Raw genomic sequence first — 18,269 nt, 5'->3', positions numbered from 1 at the left:
ATTTCCAAACTTGTGTGCACTGGCCAATTGTCCATCACAAATATTCCTAGCCTACTCAGCATCTAAGTATACTGGATGTCACAATCCTCATTCTTTTGAAACAACAATCCTTTGCGTAGAATTCTATTTAGATATCAAAAGATTCTATGGACTGCGTTAATGTGTTCTTTTGTAGAGTTGCTCATGCATTGGCCTACCACACTAACAGGAAAACCAATATGTGTGAGAGATATAGATGAAGTGTCTCACGAGCAGCCAATATTTCCTCCTATTCACCACTGTATTGTCTTTTACAAAGGCAATCTTGTTGTAAAGGTCCTTGGGTATCAGGAGATTTGTAGCCAACCAGTATCCCTGATTACTTTAATAGGTCCAATGATTTTTTCTTTTACTATTTGCAATATCATCTAGTTCAACCTATGAAAACTGTGAGCTATAACAGTACAGTAAAGGGGGTGAGAAGGCAGATAGAAGATGGGCAAATAGAAGAGTAAAGTGAGGTTAGAATAGAATAAAGGTGAGGATTACAGACTTTCATCAAAATAGCATATCCTCCTCTCCACCTCATCTAGACATTAAATACAAAATCAACCCTAGCTGTCACAGGCGGTTCTTCAAGGTGTAAACCAAACGACAATCCACTCCAATACAAAAGAGCCGTGTGCTTTGGAGGTACAAAAGTAAAAAAAGCATTTTAAAGAAATAATCTCATGTACACAGCTCTACTATAATTTATTTTTGAGAACGTTGGGTTTCACTTCTCCTTCGGAGTGCAACTAATCCCCGCGGGTTAAGTACATAGCCCACAAACACACTTAACCAATTAACTAGGTGAGCGGAACTTATTGCTTGACGGGTTCGAACCCAGGACCTCCAGGGAGGTTGTGGGATATCCACCTCTTGTTGCCGCTAGGCTAGAAAAGGGGATCGCCCTACTATAATTAAACTGTGACATAAAATTTTGGGTAAAACAAGTTTCAAGTTTGTGACTACATTATAGATGGTATACAAAATAATCTAAAATTGAACAATATATGCATGAACTATGAGCTGGTGAACAAGTTCTATGCTAAATGGTGAAAATAAAAATAAAATAGAAAGACTACATATTAACCAAGAGTGATTAGCTCCAAATTTAAGGCTCCGGATAAAACTCTAACTATGGCCTACAAGTTGGCCGATGAGACACATCTTATGGTAAATCTTTGTATAGAAGAGTGACCTAAACCGGATGCAAAATTTAAGGTATAGGGTATGGTGATATTAGTAGGGAGGGTCCACATCCTATTTTCTTGGTTCATTTCAGAATATCTCACTCATGATTCAGTTTGACATTCAATGTATTATTCTTATTATCTTCTGTTAATAAACAGGTTGTACCATTTACTCCAAGTGCTGGTGTTCTTGAATGGGTAAACGGAACTCTTCCTCTTGGTGAATATCTTATAGGGAGGTGAGTTTTTACCATTGTACTACCAATTTCATGCAATCACATCAGTAATGCTTAAATAATCTAGCTTTTACATATTTGACGTTTAGTACAAGAAATGGTGGAGCCCATGGCCGATATGGTGTAGACGATTGGACATTTCCCAAATGTCGGGAGCATATGGCTAAGGCAAGTATCACATGCTTCTCTTAGGCAGATAAGATTTCCTAACTTTTTGTTGGAGCATAGTTTCACATGCACTATGTACATAAAAAAAGGCCTTGTTTGATAAAAAAAAATTGGATTTAACAACCCCTTATCCCATCATGAATCGCTTCATCATTCATTCATTAACTGAAATACCCTTACTTTAATTTTTTTATAACATTTTAAAATATTATATATAAAGGATCGTTCAGTCATTTAACCCAAATAATCCACTTTTTCATGAAACAAGGTTTTTCCTTGAAAAAAAAGATTAACTTTAAAAAATAAAAATTCTACAGAAAACAAGCTGAAACTTTTCTGCTCAATCACACTTCATATTCACCCTTAAAATCCCTAGCAGCTAAATACGGCTCCTTCTTCTTGGACCTTATTTTATCTTTACTCGTTCTTAGTAGCTTGCAATGATGGAAATAACATATAGTAGCCCCATGTTACTCTTGAAACAATTTACCAAAAAAATTAATTTGATTTTCAGGAACATAACAAGCGTAAAGCTTTTGAAGAAGTCTGCCAAAACTTCAGGTTTATAATTTCTTTTCTTATAATACATATATAACATGCCCATACATGTGATGTTTTTTAGTTGACACATTATAATTCAGTCATTCTCTGTGAAGGCCTGTCATGCATTATTTTTTCTTGGAGAGATTTCTACATCCCGCTGACTGGTTCGACAAAAGGCTTGACTATACTCGGAGTGTAGCGGCTAGTTCTATGGTGGGTAAATTGTGATTGGTGATTGATCAAGAAGAAAAAAGAAAGATTTTACTGAACTGTTAAAAAAATTAGTCTGCTAATTAAATTATTTAATCGAGAAGAAAGATTTTACTCAAACTCTTAAAATTATTATTGTTCAGGTAAGCTACATTGTGGGTCTTGGGGATAGACATTCAATGAATATTTTAATAGATCAGGCAACTGCAGAGGTTGTTCATATTGATCTTGGCGTTGCCTTTGAACAAGGGTTGATGCTGAAAACGCCTGAACGGGTTTGTCTCGCACAAACGTTTTTTTGTGTCGGTTTTAGTAATGTTCATCATGATTACAATTATGATGACATCTCGTCGAAACAATTTATTGCAGGTACCTTTCAGATTAACGAGAGACATCATAGATGGTATGGGTGTTACAGGTGTTGAAGGGGTTTTCAGGAGATGCTGTGAGGAAACACTCCATGTCATGCGCTCCAACAAAGAAGCACTTTTAACTATTGTTCAAGTAAAGTACAAAGATATATATTATTTTTATCAAAAACAATTATGTTGTTGCTAACAAAATTAGAATCGTGTAGGTTTTTATTCATGATCCGTTGTACAAATGGGCTCTGTCCCCTCTAAAGGCTTTGCAACGACAGAAGGTGTGTACACAAACTTATCTGGGCTAGCAGGAAGTATTTATACTATTAAGTGTAAATTAAGTAGTGAGATCTGTATTATTTGGGGCAGGAAACGGATGATGATTTGGAAACCAGCTTAGAAGATTCAGAAGATGAATACGAAGGAAATAAGGATGCAGCGCGTGCACTGATGCGTGTCAAACAGAAGTTGGATGGATATGAAGAAGGTGAAATGAGAAGCGAGCATGGCCAGGTATGTAGATTATATTATTATTATTATTCTTATTGTTGTCGTCGTTAATCAAGTTGAGATTCATTTAAATTTGGTCTTGCAGGTTCAACAACTGATACAAGATGCTATTGATCCTGATCGATTGTGCCAAATGTTTCCCGGATGGGGAGCTTGGCTGTAAAAACGCGATGGATTATTCCTTTGTTATTTTTTATTGTTTTCCCTTAAGATAATGTTGACGACGAGATATTTGATTATTTTTTTTTCCATTAAACAAAGTTTTAGAAAAATCTTGTATGACCTAGTGATCGATCTGGATCAGTTGGTTTTTTTGACATTATTTTTGATTCATGTTCAATTGTTTTAAAAGAAAGAAAGAAAGTAAGAAACATTCTCTCAGAAAGCTACACAACACTTATAAATATATATGTATGTATGAAAAAGGATGAGCTGACGCGGACATGAAGATTTGTGACAGTAATAATAAATAAAGAGTTTGATGAAAGGTCATCGAAATGGAAAGAAGCTATCTTATCCAGTCAAATCCAATCAAAGTTAGTTAAATAGGGCCTTCACCAGACAGACAGACAGACAATTAAACAAATGATAAGAGTAGTATCTCACACGCTTGATCAATATTTATCATTAATAAATATTATTGTTTGAATTGTTATACATTTTAGTCTGGAAATATTAGCCCAACCTCATTAACGTCCAAATGGAAGCTAAGAGGAAAAAACAATTTAATTTACTTTTGACATTAGACTTTTCAAAGTGGGAAGGGAAGGGAAGGGAAGGGATGGGATGATGATGAAAGACTTTTCTTTGAAGCTTCCCTAGTCTCCTATTTATTTATTTATTTATTTATAGACAGACTGACTAGATATTAATCCTTGGAGCTAGGAATTAGGAGTGAGTAAGATATATTATTATTAGAAAGAAAATGTACGATGAGAAAAACCACCCTCATCTGCCATCGGCGCCACCGGTCGTATATGGGCAGCCGGTAAGTAGTGGATTTCCGGCTGCAGCATATGGACAACAACAGGGAGGAGGAGGAGGAGGTAGTAATAATAATTGGTCTACCGGTCTCTGTGGCTGTTTTGAAGATGTTCCAAACTGTAAGATTAATTAATTTGTTTCATTCTTCTTCTTATTATTATTATTATTATTTGAATTTGGTATACATCTACTTTTTGTTAATGTTGCAGGCTGCTTAACTTTCTGGTGTCCATGTATCACTTTTGGACAGATTGCGGAGATAGTAGACAGAGGATCTACTTGTAAGTAATGATTGATTCATTGATTCATGATATGATGATTTTATTGGATTCATGATATGATTTGATTTGATTTAATATTGATTAGCTTGTGGAGCTAGTGGGGCTCTGTATACTCTAATACTGATGTTGGTTGGATGCACGTGCTGCTACTCGTGCTTCTACCGGACAAAGATGAGGAAGCAATATTCTCTCCCTGAAACCCCTTGTGGAGACTGCTTGATTCATTGTTTCTGCGAGACATGCGCCCTTTGTCAAGAATACCGTGAGCTCAAAAACCAAGGTTTCGACATGTCCCTAGGTCAGTCAGAAGTTTAGGTTACCTTCAAAATTCCTAATTAAATTAATTAATTAATTATTAATAAAATCATTTGTCAATAATTAGGATGGCATGGAAACGTTGAAAGGCAGAACCGTGGTGACGTTGCAATGGTGCCTCCTCCCCCTAGTGGAGGAGAGTATGGGGGGATGACACGTTAATTAATCAACCCACCTACCCATATATATATAAGGGAGTATATGAATGCTTATTGATTTTAATGAAAATAAATGCTCTTATTATTATTATTATTAATTTGCTTCAAGTTGATGAATTCTTATGTTTGGTTGGTTTGTTGTATGTACCTCTGCATTTGATGTTCAGAGTTGTTGTTTGTTTTCATATATTAATTCTATGTATTTATCTCATGCACATATTATTATAATGATATATATATTTAGAGGTTGGCTTTACATTATTGTTATTAACCTAGTTTAAATATTCATTTTGGTACATTAAAAAATATATTAAACAAAATAAAATTATATATATATATATATATATATATATATATATATATATTTTATAATTTGGATATAAGAAAATAACATTAACACAAAATTAAATTAAATGTTATGATAATACAATATTTTGGAGGCTCTTAAAGATATTTGGACAAAATAATGATTGATGTTGATGTAGTTGAAAATTATTTTTAAATGCAACAAAATATTTTAAAAGTCAAGTCTTTACAATTGAGAGTATCACATCCTTTTGAGTTGTGTGAGTTTTAATTTTGAGAGAGTTTCGTTGTAATACTTATGTAACATTTTAGATGGTAAAGATAGAAGTCTATTATACTCATCAATTGCAGATATAGATATTTATTTAATATTTTAAAATTTAAAATGTCAAATTTAAATATATGTCTAAAAAATGAAAAATAATTAGGCAAATAAAACGTAAAAATTTAATTCTTGGGCAAATAAAGATCGTTTTTAACGGGTACGTTGGACAAACGTAAGAGTCATTTCTCGAGTATCACCAAACATCAAACTCAAAAAGAATCTTTGATAAAATTACGTTTATATATATATATATATATATATATATATATATATATATATATATATATATATATATATATATATATATATATATATATATATTCTTTATGTCTTTTAATTAAGTGGCGACAATTAATTTAATTAAATTTTATAAATTAAATTTCTTTAAATCAAACTTAATACATCTAAAAGTTTTAACCAGAGTTTAAAAGTGTCTGTTGAGTTATGGAGCCTACACTTATAATAAACTCTACATTGTTAATTAAAGTTTATTGGGTTTTCTTTTTGGTTTTGGGCTTGGGCCTGACCAAAGTTATTTAGGTTTATTACCTGAATGTTTACCCTATAAATATGTGATTATTAAGGGTTTACATTAACAAGACAGAATTTTAAAGAGATAAAGTGTAATGCAAAAACTCTGTATTTCTTCTTCTTCTTCATAGTGAAATTTGATGGTTGCTGAAGTGGATGTAGCTCAATTTGAGTGAACCACTATAAATCTGTGTATTCTTGTGTTTTTTACAGATTGTTTTCAAGCAGGTCGGATTTGGAATATACAAATTCTAAAAACTGGTATCATAGCAGCTAGGCTAGATCTGAGCATTGGAAATGATGGCAAAAAAGAACAGTATAGAACATGGGATTGGAAGATTTGATGGGACAGATTATGCCTCCTGGAGAATTCAGATTGAAGATTATCTCTATGGAAAGAAGCTTCATGTTCCTTTGAGTGAGAAACCAGAGAAGATGGATGAAGCTGAATGGAAACTCCTTGATAGACAAGTTTTGGGAGTTGTCCGATTGACGCTAGTCAAGACGGTTGCTCACAATGTAGCAAAGGAGAAGACCACCATGGGTCTAATGAAAGCTCTTTCTGATATGTATGAGAAATCATCTGCTAACAACAAGGTATACTAAATGAAAAGACTATTTTTTCTTAAGAATGGTTGATGGTACTTCTGTCACTACTCATTTGAATGAATTCAATACAATTGTGAATCAATTGCTATCTGTTGAGATTGATTTTGGGGATGAAGTTAGTGCCCTAATTTTGTTAGCATCTCTATCAAATAGTTGGAAACCTATGAGGGCAGCAATTAATAATTCAGTTGGAAATGCTAAACTGAAATTTGTTGAAGTTAGAGATCGTATTCTTGCTGAAGAAGCTCGTAAAATTGATTCTGGTGAAACATTCAAAAGTTCTGCTCTGAATGTGGAAAACTGGGGAAGAGGTAATGATAGAAATTTCAACCGAGATAAGAGTAGATCTATGTCAAGGAGCAGGAGGAGTCAGTCCAAGTCTGCGCGGACATTTGAGTGCTGTAATTGTGGTAAACATGGTCATTTAAAGAGGAACTGCAAAGCACCAAAGAAAAATGGTGATGATAAAAATGATGCAGCCAACGTTGTTGCAGAATCTGTCACTGATGCGTTACTTGACTGTTGATAGCCTGATAGATTCATGGGTTTTGGACTCAGGAGCGTCTTTCCACACCACTGCCCACAAAGAATTAATGGAGAATTATGTGGCTGGAAATTGTGGGAAAGTTTATCTCGTAGATGGTGAGCCATTAGATATTGTTGGCATGAGGACATCAAATTAAAGATGGCAAATGGTTCTGTTTGGAAGATTAATAAGGTGAGACACATTCCAGGTTTAATACGCAATTTGATCTCTGTTACACAACTTGATGAAGAAGGTCACAATTTCAGTTGTGGAAATGGTGCGTGGAAGGTGACTAAAGGAGCAATAGTTGTTGCTCGAGGTCACAAAACTGGAACGTTATACACGACTTCAACTTGTAGAGAATCAGTTGTTGCTGTAGTTGATGACTCAAAGAACGGTGAGCTGTGGCATTGCAGGTTGGGTCATATGAGCGAAAAAGGGATCAAATTTTTTTTGAAGAATGGACAGATTCCAGAACTGAAGTCTGTTGAACATCAGTTATGTGAAACCTGCATTCTTGGAAAACAGAAACGGGTGAGTTTCTTAAAAATTGGGAAGGAGCTCAAAAAAGAAAAGCTAGAGTTGGTACACACTGATGTGTGGGGACCTGCACATGTTTCTTCTATTGGCGGATCACAATACTACGTGACATTTATAGATGATTCGAAAAGAAATGTATGAGTATATTTTATGAAGCACAAGTCTGAAGTATTTGCTATTTTCAAGAAATGGAAGGCTTTGGTTGAAAATGAAACAAATCAGAAAGTTAAGTGCTTGAGATCCGACAACGGAGATGAATATATCAATTCAGATTTCAAAGAGTATTGTGTCGTGAATGGGATCAGTATGGTGAAGACTGTTCCCCGAACGCCTCAAGAGAATGGAGTAGCTGAACGAATGAATCGAACATTGAACGAGCGTGCTAGAAGCATGAGATTGCATGCAGGGCTGCCTAAAACCTTCTTGACAGAAGCTATTAATACTGCTGCATATTTGATAAACAAGGGACTCTCTGTTCCTCTTGAATTCAGAATTCCTGAAGAAGCCTAGAGCAATAAAAAGGTAAACCTTTCTTATTTGAAACTGTTTGGTTGTTTATCATATGTTCATATTAATGAATGTGATAGGAGCAAGCTTGATCCAAAGTCTAATAAATGTTTTTTCATTGGTTATGGTGATATCGAGTTTGGTTATCGTTTTTTGGATAATCAAAATCGGAAGATCATTCGTAACAGAAATGTTATCTTCAATGAACATGTTCTCTACAAAGATTGTGTTGGGAAGACATCAGATGGTGATTCCAAGTTGGAAGAGACTAGTATAGTCAATTTGAGAGATTTTTCAGCTGAATATATACCGACTGTCGAAGAAGAACAATGTGTTGTTGAAGACGAAATTGTTGAGAATGTGGCCCCAGAGGTAAATCAGCAAACACCGGTTATACAGTTGAGAAGATCGTCAAGGAATCAAAAACTAGTTGAGAGGTGGTCTCCATTTTTGAACTATATCTTGTTGACAGATAGAGGTGAACCGGAATGCTTTGAGGAAGCAATTAAATCTGATGAATTAGTTAGTGGGAGTCTGCGATGAAAGATGTTCCAAACTGTAAGTAATTTGTTTGATTCTTCTTCTTTGAATTTGGTTATTAATTAATAAAAAATTTGGTAATCTACTTTTGTTAATGTTGCAGGCTTAACTTTCTGGTGTCCATGCATCACTTTTGGACGGATTGCAGAGATAGTGGACAGAGGATCTACTTGTAAGTAGTATTTGATTGATTGATTCATGATATGATTTTATTGGATTTGATTTAATATATTGTTTTGAATATTGATTAGCTTGTTGTGCTAGTGGGGCTCTGTATACTCTAATACTAATGTTGGTTGGATGCACGTGCTGCTACTCGTGCTTCTACCGGTCAAAGTTGAGGAAGCAATATTCTCTCCCTGAAACCCCTTGTGGAGACCGCTTGATTCATTGTTTCTGCGAGACATGCGCCCTTTGTCAAGAACACCGCGATGTCACGGGAAGAAACTCGGTCGCCGAATATCACCTCGTCCCGTGCGGCACTAGGCTAGATTGCCTCAATCCTAGCTAGTCAGCCTCTTAAAATATGTAAGAAGATGGAACAATTTTAGAGAGAAAGAGCTTGGAGAATATCTTGTTTATTACTTACAAGAGTGAGGTATTACAAGTGTTGAGTGTTTTGAACAATGGTTGTTTTGAGTTGAGTGTCCTAGACTTGTTTATATACAAGTGTATGGATCATTCTAGATCCTCCTAGACCTAGTGTTTTCTAGACACTTCTATTACCTAATCTAGACCCAAGAGTTCCTAGATATTTCTAGAGAATTCTACTAGCACCTATACATGAGAACTCCTAGAGAATTTTAGAGAGTTCTCCCACCTTACATACAAAAGGAACTTCGTAGAGAATTCTAGAAAGTTCCATGACCCTACTTACAAAAGAGGAACTCCTAGATAAATCTAGAGAGTTCCATGACCTCACTCATAAAAGGGGAACTCCTAGATAAATCTAGAGAGTTTCATGACCAACAAAAATCCAGGAACTCCTAGAGGATTGTAGAGAGTTCCAGAAATGACCCAAGACATTAATATTCTGGAAAATGCACCTTGTAGGCTTGACATGTGCACCCCATACTAATGGTCCGTGACATTCTCCCCCACCTAAGTCGTGGCCGACCTCGGAACGACCTTAGAACGATGCATGGTGATCTTCTTCCTGGCGTCCCCTAAGTGCTCTTCCTCCCCCTTGCACGTCACGGCATCGGGTGCACCTATGGCCGCCAGCTCCAACCGATATTAGATATTTCTCACACGTCTCTCGATTGAAAATGGTCTCTCGAATCTGCGCACAAGCCCCTTGAGCATAGACCGTAGAGACTTTAACTGTTGCGGGGGCAACTTCCCCCTTTCACCATCCCCTTTCCTGACTGCACGCCCTGCTTCCTTTCCTATGCACTTGACGCGAGTGAAGGCGGACTGACTTTGGCCCACGTTGCCTGTGGCCAAACCTTGTGGATCTGATGGTTTCGTGCCTTTAGTCTTGAGCCGCTCGAAGACCTTGCACCTCCTTTGGACTTCCTTTGGTACTTGTCCTTTCCTTTTGGAACCGTCCCCATCATCCACCCTAGCAAAAGTGGTAAAAGCCCCTTTACCACATTTGCGACCTCGGCTGAATCGCATTGCCGAGAACATGCCTATTCCCTCTGATTCTCTCCTTGTTGGAATCACGCTAGACTTCCCGTGATCCAAAATGATTAAGGAATCGGAATAAGGCATTATGCAAGCGCGTACCTGATCGCACCATTGTAGTCCCAACACTACGTCGTAGTCTTCCATTGGGACCAAGGTAAACGAGACCGTCCCATATCAGTCTCCGATCCTGGTGTGCACTTTCCTAGCCTCCCCGGCCACTGGCTTGGCTACATCAAAGGACTTCACCGTCCCTTTTGTTGGGCTGATCCGCAGACCCAACGCCTTGGCTACTCCTTCTCGCATGAAGTTGTGCGTAGCCCCTATATCCACTAGTGCCTTAATGCGTCTTCCCCCGATCCAAGCTTCCACGAACAAAGAGCCACTCTTAGTTCCCTTGATCGGCTTCGCAACACTAGTCTTCGCAGCGTTGAGCAGTCTCAAGGAACCCACCCGAGTCCCATCCTCTTCCCCGGAAGACTCATGTCCTTTCACTGCTGCAACCTTTTCCCCCTTTAATGGGCACATAAACTTTATGTGATTATGAGCACCACAAATCTGACACACTCTTGGCTTACCCAAGTCGTCGGTTTTCCCCACAGAGTTGTTATGTGCATGCCCCTTCCTAGGTGGGCGGTCTCCCCCACCTTTCTCCTGGTCACGTGGGCGGTCTCCCCCACGATTTTTCTCCTCGTCCCTGAGGATCTTCGGCCTATCCACAAACACTTTGAGCTCTAACAGTCTTTCTGCAACCGCGATTGCCTCGGAGACGTCCCGCACCTTGGCCCTTTGCAGCTCCAATTGCGCCCAAGTCTTAAGGTCATTCACAAACGCGAACATGGCCTCTTGTTCCGTTGGACTCGGTAACTCAAGCATCAACTCCTGGAACTCCTTCACATACTCCTTGATGCTCCTGTCGTGCACAAGTTGATTCAACCTTTTCCTAGCCTCGAACTCGGCGTTCTCTGGGAAGAATTGGCGCTTGAACTCGGTCTTGAAGTCCTCCCACGTCTCCATTCGCAGCGTACCTCGTTCAATGTCTACTTCCCGCCTCCTCCACCACAGTAGTGCCATCTCTTGCAGGAAAAAAAGTGTTGTCTCCAACTTGCCACGGTCATCTAGTATGTTTGATGCCCGAAAATACCTCTCCATGTTCCAAAGGAAGTCCTCCACTTCCCTTGCACTCCTCGAGCCTTTGAACGGAGTTGTCTTAGGAACATCTATCCGTTGAGGTGCCGCACCTCTATGTTCCCCTCCATTCCTCCCAATCCGCCTTTCCATCGATTCTAGCCTCCCCAAGATATCCCTCCGGAGGGCCTCGACCATCGCATGGATTTCTCCCCAGATTGTCTCGAGCACTTCATGGCGGATATCATTAACCTCCCCTCGAACCGATCCCAGCACTTCGTCACGAATGCTCCGGTTCATATTGTTAATGACCCCCATCACCTCGTTCTCCAACTTTTCACCAGCCTCATCCAACTTCGTCACCCTCTCGGCCACCGCGCTAAACACTTCGAGAGCCTCCTGGTGCTCGGACATGCCTTCCTCAAGCCGGGTCACCCGCGCTTCCATGTCGACACTCCTCTCGACGGACTTGTCCCTCTTGGACCTCTTGTCCTTCTGTTTTCCGGTCGAAACCTTTGTGACTTTGGAACTTGAATCCATCTCTTCTTTCAATGCGGAAGCACAAACGTGGATGCGATACCACTTTCGCTCCCGTGCGACACTAGGCTAGATTGTCGCAATCCTAGCTAGTCAGCCTCTTAAAATATGTAAGAAGATGGAACAATTTGAGAGAGAAAGAGCTTGGAGAATATCTTGTTTATTGCTTACAAGAGTGAGGTATTATAAGTGTTGAGTGTTTTGAACAATGGTTGTTTTGAGTTGAGTGTCCTAGACTTGTTTATATACAAGTGTATGGATCATTCTAGATCCTCCTAGACCTAGTGTTTTCTAGACACTTCTATTACCTAACATAGACCCAATAATTCCTAGATATTTCTAGAGAATTCTACTAGCACCTATACATGAGAACTCCTAGAGAATTCTAGAGAGTTCTTCCACCTTACATACAAAAGGAACATCCTAGAGAATTCTAGAAAGTTCCATGACCCTACTTACAAAAGAGGAACTCCTAGATAAATCTAGAGAGTTCCATGACCTCACTCATAAAAGGGAACTCCTGGATAAATCTAGAGAGTTCCGTAACCAACAAAAATCCAGGAACTCCTAGAGGATTCTAGAGAGTTTCAGAAATGACCCAAGACATGAATATTCTGGAAAATGCACCTTGTAGGCTTGACATGTGCACCCCATACCAATGGTCCGTGACAGTGAGCTCAAAAACCAAGGTTTCAACATGTCCCTAGGTCAGTCAGTATATATATTCTCTCTTTACCTAGGTTAGGTTACCTTAAACTCCTTAATTTTATTATTAAAATCATCCATTCATTTATTCATTATATATATATATATAGGGTCGGCCCTGAGGATTGGGGCCCAATGCAATTTTACATTTTGTGGCCCCTAATATTATAAATATTTTTTTTTAATTTTTTTTAATTAATAATTATAAATATTTTAATTAACAAAATATATAATCTGAATTAAATATATAACAACAATATCTCATATATAAAACATTTCATAATAAATATCAAAAACATTAATATAATAAGTTTTATATGAAAAAAATATACAATAATAATTAACAACTATGAAAACACACATATCGATCTAAAAAAACAAACAAACTATGAAAACATACATCTCCTTGCATTTTTGGAAGCAAAATTTTCAATTAAGTCATCATATTCTAATTGTTCTAAGCACTCCTTTTCAATTGGTATCATCGCTAATCCATTTAATCTTTCTTGTGACATTGTACTTCGTAAGTAAGTCTTTATTAACTTCAACTTGGAAAAACTTCTCTCTGCTGAAGCAACAGTAACCGGTATAGTCAATAAAATTCGATAAACGATCCCTACATTTTGAAAACTACCTGCTTCCCATAATGACCTTGTAAAATTAAGGATGTCAATTGATCTTTTTACTTCTGCCGGTAATATTGTCTTCAAATTAATGAGCTCTTTAAATAACGCATCCCCATCAATGTCCATTTGTTGATTGTGTTTCAAGAAATTTTCTAATTTAGTGCAATCCTGCCTCAATTGCTCTTCACTAACACTTTTGAATTTTCCATTGAACAAAAATCCAAAGAGTTCTTCAAAACGTTCAAGTTGTTCAAACCGATCCCGAAGCGATGTAAGAGCTTGGTCTATAATGCGGAGAAAATATGTAATTCTAAATTTATCCTCTAATGATTGATTACCACCGACATAATCATTCACACCCTCATCAAACTTCTTCGGTCTTCGAGAAACTCTTTTTTGAACAAACACTGGATCAATGTCAACTTTACGTGCAAGAGTTCTAGCTTCCTCCATCAAATCTTCAAAACCACATTCTCTAACATTTTCAAAATATATAATGAGCTCCTTCAATCTTGTAATTGCATCATCAATTTCTATATCTTCTTGTTGAAGCAATTTACTAACACGATTAACTTTATCTAAAAGTTTGTACCAAATGCATAAGCTAATTAAGAACTCAAAATCTTCTAAAGCAGACATCCACAAGCCTTTAGCTTCTATCCTCCCAATTTGATCATGCTTTTCTGTAATAGATAATTCAACCAGAGCATCTCTAAACTCAACCACTTGATTTTTTATTGCTCTAACGCTTTCAATACGACTTTCCCAACGAGTCGTCGACAAGGGCTTTGGTGTCAAATTCTTCACAAATATTTTAAGAAGATCCCACCGTTGCGTTGAACCCGAAAACAATGTATAAATCTTTTGAAGATATCCAAAAAAATCTTTTGCTTGGTCACAAGATTTTGCAATATCACATATAACAAGGTTTAAACTATGGCATCCACATGGAATATAAAATGCTCTAGGATTTACATCAAGTAACATTTTTTGTACACCTTGATGTTTACCTTTCATATTGGAGCCATTGTCATAACCTTGTCCTCTTATATCATCAATGTTGAGGTGAAGTTCAATCAAAACATCTTCTAGTCGTTTGAAAAGTCCAAGCCCCGACGTGTCTTCAACATTTATAAACCCAAGAAAGAACTCATGCACCTTGACAATAATATCATCAATATCCACACATCTTATAACAATAGTCATTTGTTCTTGATGACTTATATCCGGATTACAGTCTAGGATAATGGAAAAGTATTTAGCTTTTGAAATCTTCTTGAGGATTTTTTCTTTTATCTCTTCCGCCAACAAATTTATCAATTAATTTTGAATTTTGTGGCTAAGATAATGATAGTGAATTTTTTTATCTACCATCATTTGAAGGTGTTCTTTCATAGTAGAATCAAATTCCGCAAGAAATTCAATAAGCTGATAAAAAAGTCCATTATTATTCTCATAAATCTTCTCACTAGACCCACGAAAAGGCAAATTATTTCGTGAAAAATACTTTACACTCCCAATTATTCAAGTTAGTATTAACTTCCAACGATTTGTCTCTTTGTTGATTAGTTCTTCCCTCTTCTTGTCAAGTGTTGTATTTTGTTGTAGCCTTTTCTCCAATTCATTACATCTTAGAACATTGAGGATGTGTTCCGAATTACTTTCATGGACTTTAATCTTTGAATAAAGGTTACTCCAATCATTATTTCCATCTCCGGCCAAACTACTTGTCATTGTATTATGCTTAAATAATTTGCAATAAAAACAAAAGACCTTATTCAACTCATTTGAATAAACGAGCCATTTCCTTTCTTGTTTCTCACCATTGAGAAGAATAGAAACGTAAAAATTAGAGGAAAAACGTCTCCCACTTATATTATCCTTAGGAAACTTATCTTTTAGAATCTTAATAGGACCTCGTTGAACTAACATTATCCTTTTTGAATCATTCATATTTCCCCACAACCCTGGATCATAATTAACGTCAACATCCTTTTCAAATTCAATATTAACATCCGTAGTCATTGGTTGTTCAAGTATATTATCTTCAATCCTATTATTTTCTTCATTATCCACTTGGACCACTTCATTCTCAAGATTAATAACAGGCTCTTCCAATATTTCATCTTCTACTCTTACTCTATCATTTTCTTCATTATCATCTTGACTTAAATGTAGAGAACGTTAATTTTTAGCATTGAACAATTTTGAAATCGAACCCACTAATGATTCGGTCATTGCCTCATGTCGTTTCTTGATATTTCTTTTAGAAGCACCAGACTCATATTTCCGAAATCTTATTCGATCTTTATCATTTATAGTCTTCTTCGTCATGTTAACCTAAAATATTTAAACTAATTTTTAGTAAAAGTATTTAACTAGATCTAGACTTCAAAAATGAGGAAAAAAAATACCTGGCGGGTGATTTGTTTTTGTAATAGCCTGATTTGAGATTTGTTTTTTGTAATAGCCTGATTTGAGATAATATTGATAATATGATATCACTACTTTACAATAAGAAAAAATTTAATGATTGATATTTTAGTTTATAAGGTAGTAAAGATTAAAGATAAACAATAAGAATAAGAAAAAATTAAACAAATAACTAATAAGTAACATCATTACCTCAAAATATGATTGTTGTTATGAATTTGTAAACTTGAAGTCTCCGACTTAGTAGGGATTAGGATTAGAAAATTATTATATGAATTTGAAGATCGATAGAATCAAGAGATAAGTTAAAAGATATGAAATAGAAAATTACGGCTGAAATTTAGGGTTAGACTGAGAAACTTAGAATATAAAATGATGGCGGCCGATTAGGAGAAACTTAGAATATAAAATGATGGCGGCCGATTAGTTAGGATTTAGGGTTAGACTTAGAAACTTATAATATAAAATGATTAAATGATGGTCACTTAGTCGATTAGGTTAAAAAATACTATTAATATTAGATATTAGGTTAGAAAAGAGCGGCCGCCGCTCTGCTTATCCGATTAGGTTAAAAAATTATGATTAATATTACTAATATTAATTATATATTAGGTTAGAAAAGAGGCCCAAATAATAGCGTTTAATATAATTAATATTTATATATAATATGAAATAAAATTAGATATAAACGAGTAAATAAAAAATTATAAATATATTAATATGAAAAGAGAAAAAAAAAAGAAAAAGAATATTAATAATATAAATTGGGGGCCTATAAAGTTGGGGACCCCATGCAACTGCATAGGTTGCCTTACCCCAGGGCCGGGCCTATATATATATATTAGGATGGCATGGAAACGTTGAAAGGCAGAACCGTGATGTTGCAATGGTGCCTCCTCCTCCTAGTGGAGGGTACCGGGGGATGACACGTTAATCCACCCACCGATATAATACTATGTTATTTTGTTAATGAAAATAATGTTCTTATTATTAATTTGCTTCAAGTTGCTGAATTCTGATGTTTGGTTGGTTTGTTGTACCTCTGCATTTGATGTTTCATGGTTATTTGAACAGAAATGTTGTTTGTTTCCTTATATTAATTACATGTATTTATGTTGGATTTATATTATTGTTATTATGATGATACATCATCTTGGTACATGAAAAATAAATATTAAACAAAATAAAATTATATATTTTTGTGTATAATTTTGATATAAAAAATAAGATTAATACATAAAAAAATTAGATTCTGTTATGATGATATAATTAAACAAAATGTATGACAATATTTTAGAGGCTTCTTATAGAGATTAGAGATTTGAACATAGTTGTGAATTATTTTAAAATGTAACTTTATATTTTAGAAAGTCTAAGAGTTTTAATTTTGAGAAAATCGGTGTAATACTTACGTAACGTTTTTAGTTGATTTCTTTTATTTTTGTAATTGTTTGGTACTGTTTTTCTTGCATAAAAGATGTTTCATGTCCTAATATCTCAACAATATACTAGTATGTTACTTTAATTTATCCACCATGTTAAGATTACAAAATATCATTTGTAAGTAAGACTACAATTAATTAAGATGTTAAGATATCCTATTTTTATTTATTTTTAATCAAAACCTATTTTAATTCATTTCTCAATTGTCAGTAAAAGCAAAATATCAAACACTATGCATGCATTACCAATTAAGTTGGATGCATGCATGTTTATATAAATAAAATTAAGAAAAAAATAAGGAAATAAAAGCTGGCCGAATAAATTATATTATTCTACTAAATATCCTAATTTCTGAATGGTTGGCTGAAATTATATTGTCCATTTGCAATCATTCACAATAGGTCAGTCCGGTCCGAGTAAAGCAATTACTGCAATTTAGTCAATTATGTGTCCAAAATTTTGGAAATCATTTTCATGTCTATTCATCTTTCTTTTTATTTTCCTAAAATATTATCTTCTCATCTCTCTTTAGATCTATTCTTTTTATTTTTCTTCAATATTATCTTCTCATCTCTTTAAATCCATTTCAATTTAAACAATTATTGATACTAATTATTTAATTTCACATTGTGAACCCCGGGAATTGGCTCTCCATCCGTCGTTGAGCATGTGCGTCACGTGGCAATACAGGGAATACATCGTAGAGTTATTTGAGGTTCAATGCATTTCAATCTTGGTTTGCGTGTCAGAAATCTTTCGAAATTAAACATTTAGTTTGTAAAAGATTTTGATAATACCTAGAACTTTAAAGATGAATTATATAAAAATAATTAACTTTTATTCAAATTTTAATAATCTGAAGCCAAATAATAATTTGGCCAAACTCGGTTCAAATTAAATAAA

The 18,269-nt window shown here is 35.6% G+C and overlaps 2 protein-coding genes across 3 annotated transcripts in view; both read left to right on the top strand.

Moving 5' to 3' along the window:
- Positions 1–3,596, top strand: part of LOC124945017 (serine/threonine-protein kinase ATM) — a 51,483-nt gene extending 47,887 nt beyond the window's left edge. Inside the window, exons 71-79 of the mRNA XM_047485381.1 lie at positions 1,374–1,453; positions 1,540–1,618; positions 2,133–2,179; positions 2,275–2,374; positions 2,515–2,646; positions 2,741–2,875; positions 2,949–3,014; positions 3,103–3,246; positions 3,329–3,596. Of these exons, the coding sequence (XP_047341337.1) occupies positions 1,374–1,453; positions 1,540–1,618; positions 2,133–2,179; positions 2,275–2,374; positions 2,515–2,646; positions 2,741–2,875; positions 2,949–3,014; positions 3,103–3,246; positions 3,329–3,406 (861 nt within the window). The 3' untranslated portion in view covers positions 3,407–3,596. The remainder of the gene's footprint in view (positions 1–1,373; positions 1,454–1,539; positions 1,619–2,132; positions 2,180–2,274; positions 2,375–2,514; positions 2,647–2,740; positions 2,876–2,948; positions 3,015–3,102; positions 3,247–3,328) is intronic.
- Positions 3,597–4,101: 505 nt separating this feature from the next.
- Positions 4,102–16,980, top strand: LOC124945566 (protein PLANT CADMIUM RESISTANCE 2-like). 2 transcript variants are annotated; one of them, XM_047486021.1, is made up of 4 exons: positions 4,102–4,346; positions 4,437–4,508; positions 4,594–4,806; positions 16,769–16,980. In XM_047486021.1, the coding sequence occupies exons 1-4, from the start codon at positions 4,169–4,171 to the stop codon at positions 16,855–16,857; spliced, it is 552 nt and encodes a 183-aa protein (XP_047341977.1). In that variant the 5' UTR covers positions 4,102–4,168; the 3' UTR covers positions 16,858–16,980. The 2 variants fall into 2 exon arrangements, with proteins under 2 accessions (XP_047341977.1, XP_047341976.1); XM_047486020.1 differs by lacking the exon at positions 16,769–16,980 and adding an exon at positions 4,891–5,237 and having other exon boundaries at positions 4,105–4,346.
- Positions 16,981–18,269: the final 1,289 nt, after the last annotated feature.

This window comes from Impatiens glandulifera, chromosome 7 (assembly GCF_907164915.1).
Source record: "Impatiens glandulifera chromosome 7, dImpGla2.1, whole genome shotgun sequence".
Taxonomy (NCBI): Eukaryota; Viridiplantae; Streptophyta; class Magnoliopsida; order Ericales; family Balsaminaceae; genus Impatiens; species Impatiens glandulifera.
The sequence above is the reverse complement of the archived record's forward strand: the minus strand, read 5'-3'. Positions and strand labels throughout refer to the sequence as shown.

Coding starts and splice junctions, on each gene's coding strand:
- LOC124945566 (XM_047486020.1), top strand. CDS start 4,169: ATGTACGATGAGAAAAACCACCCTCATCTGCCATCGGCGCCACCGGTC. Junction 4,347..4,436: donor TTTTGAAGATGTTCCAAACT/GTAAGATTAATT, acceptor TTAATGTTGCAG/GCTGCTTAACTTTCTGGTGT. Junction 4,509..4,593: donor AGTAGACAGAGGATCTACTT/GTAAGTAATGAT, acceptor AATATTGATTAG/CTTGTGGAGCTAGTGGGGCT.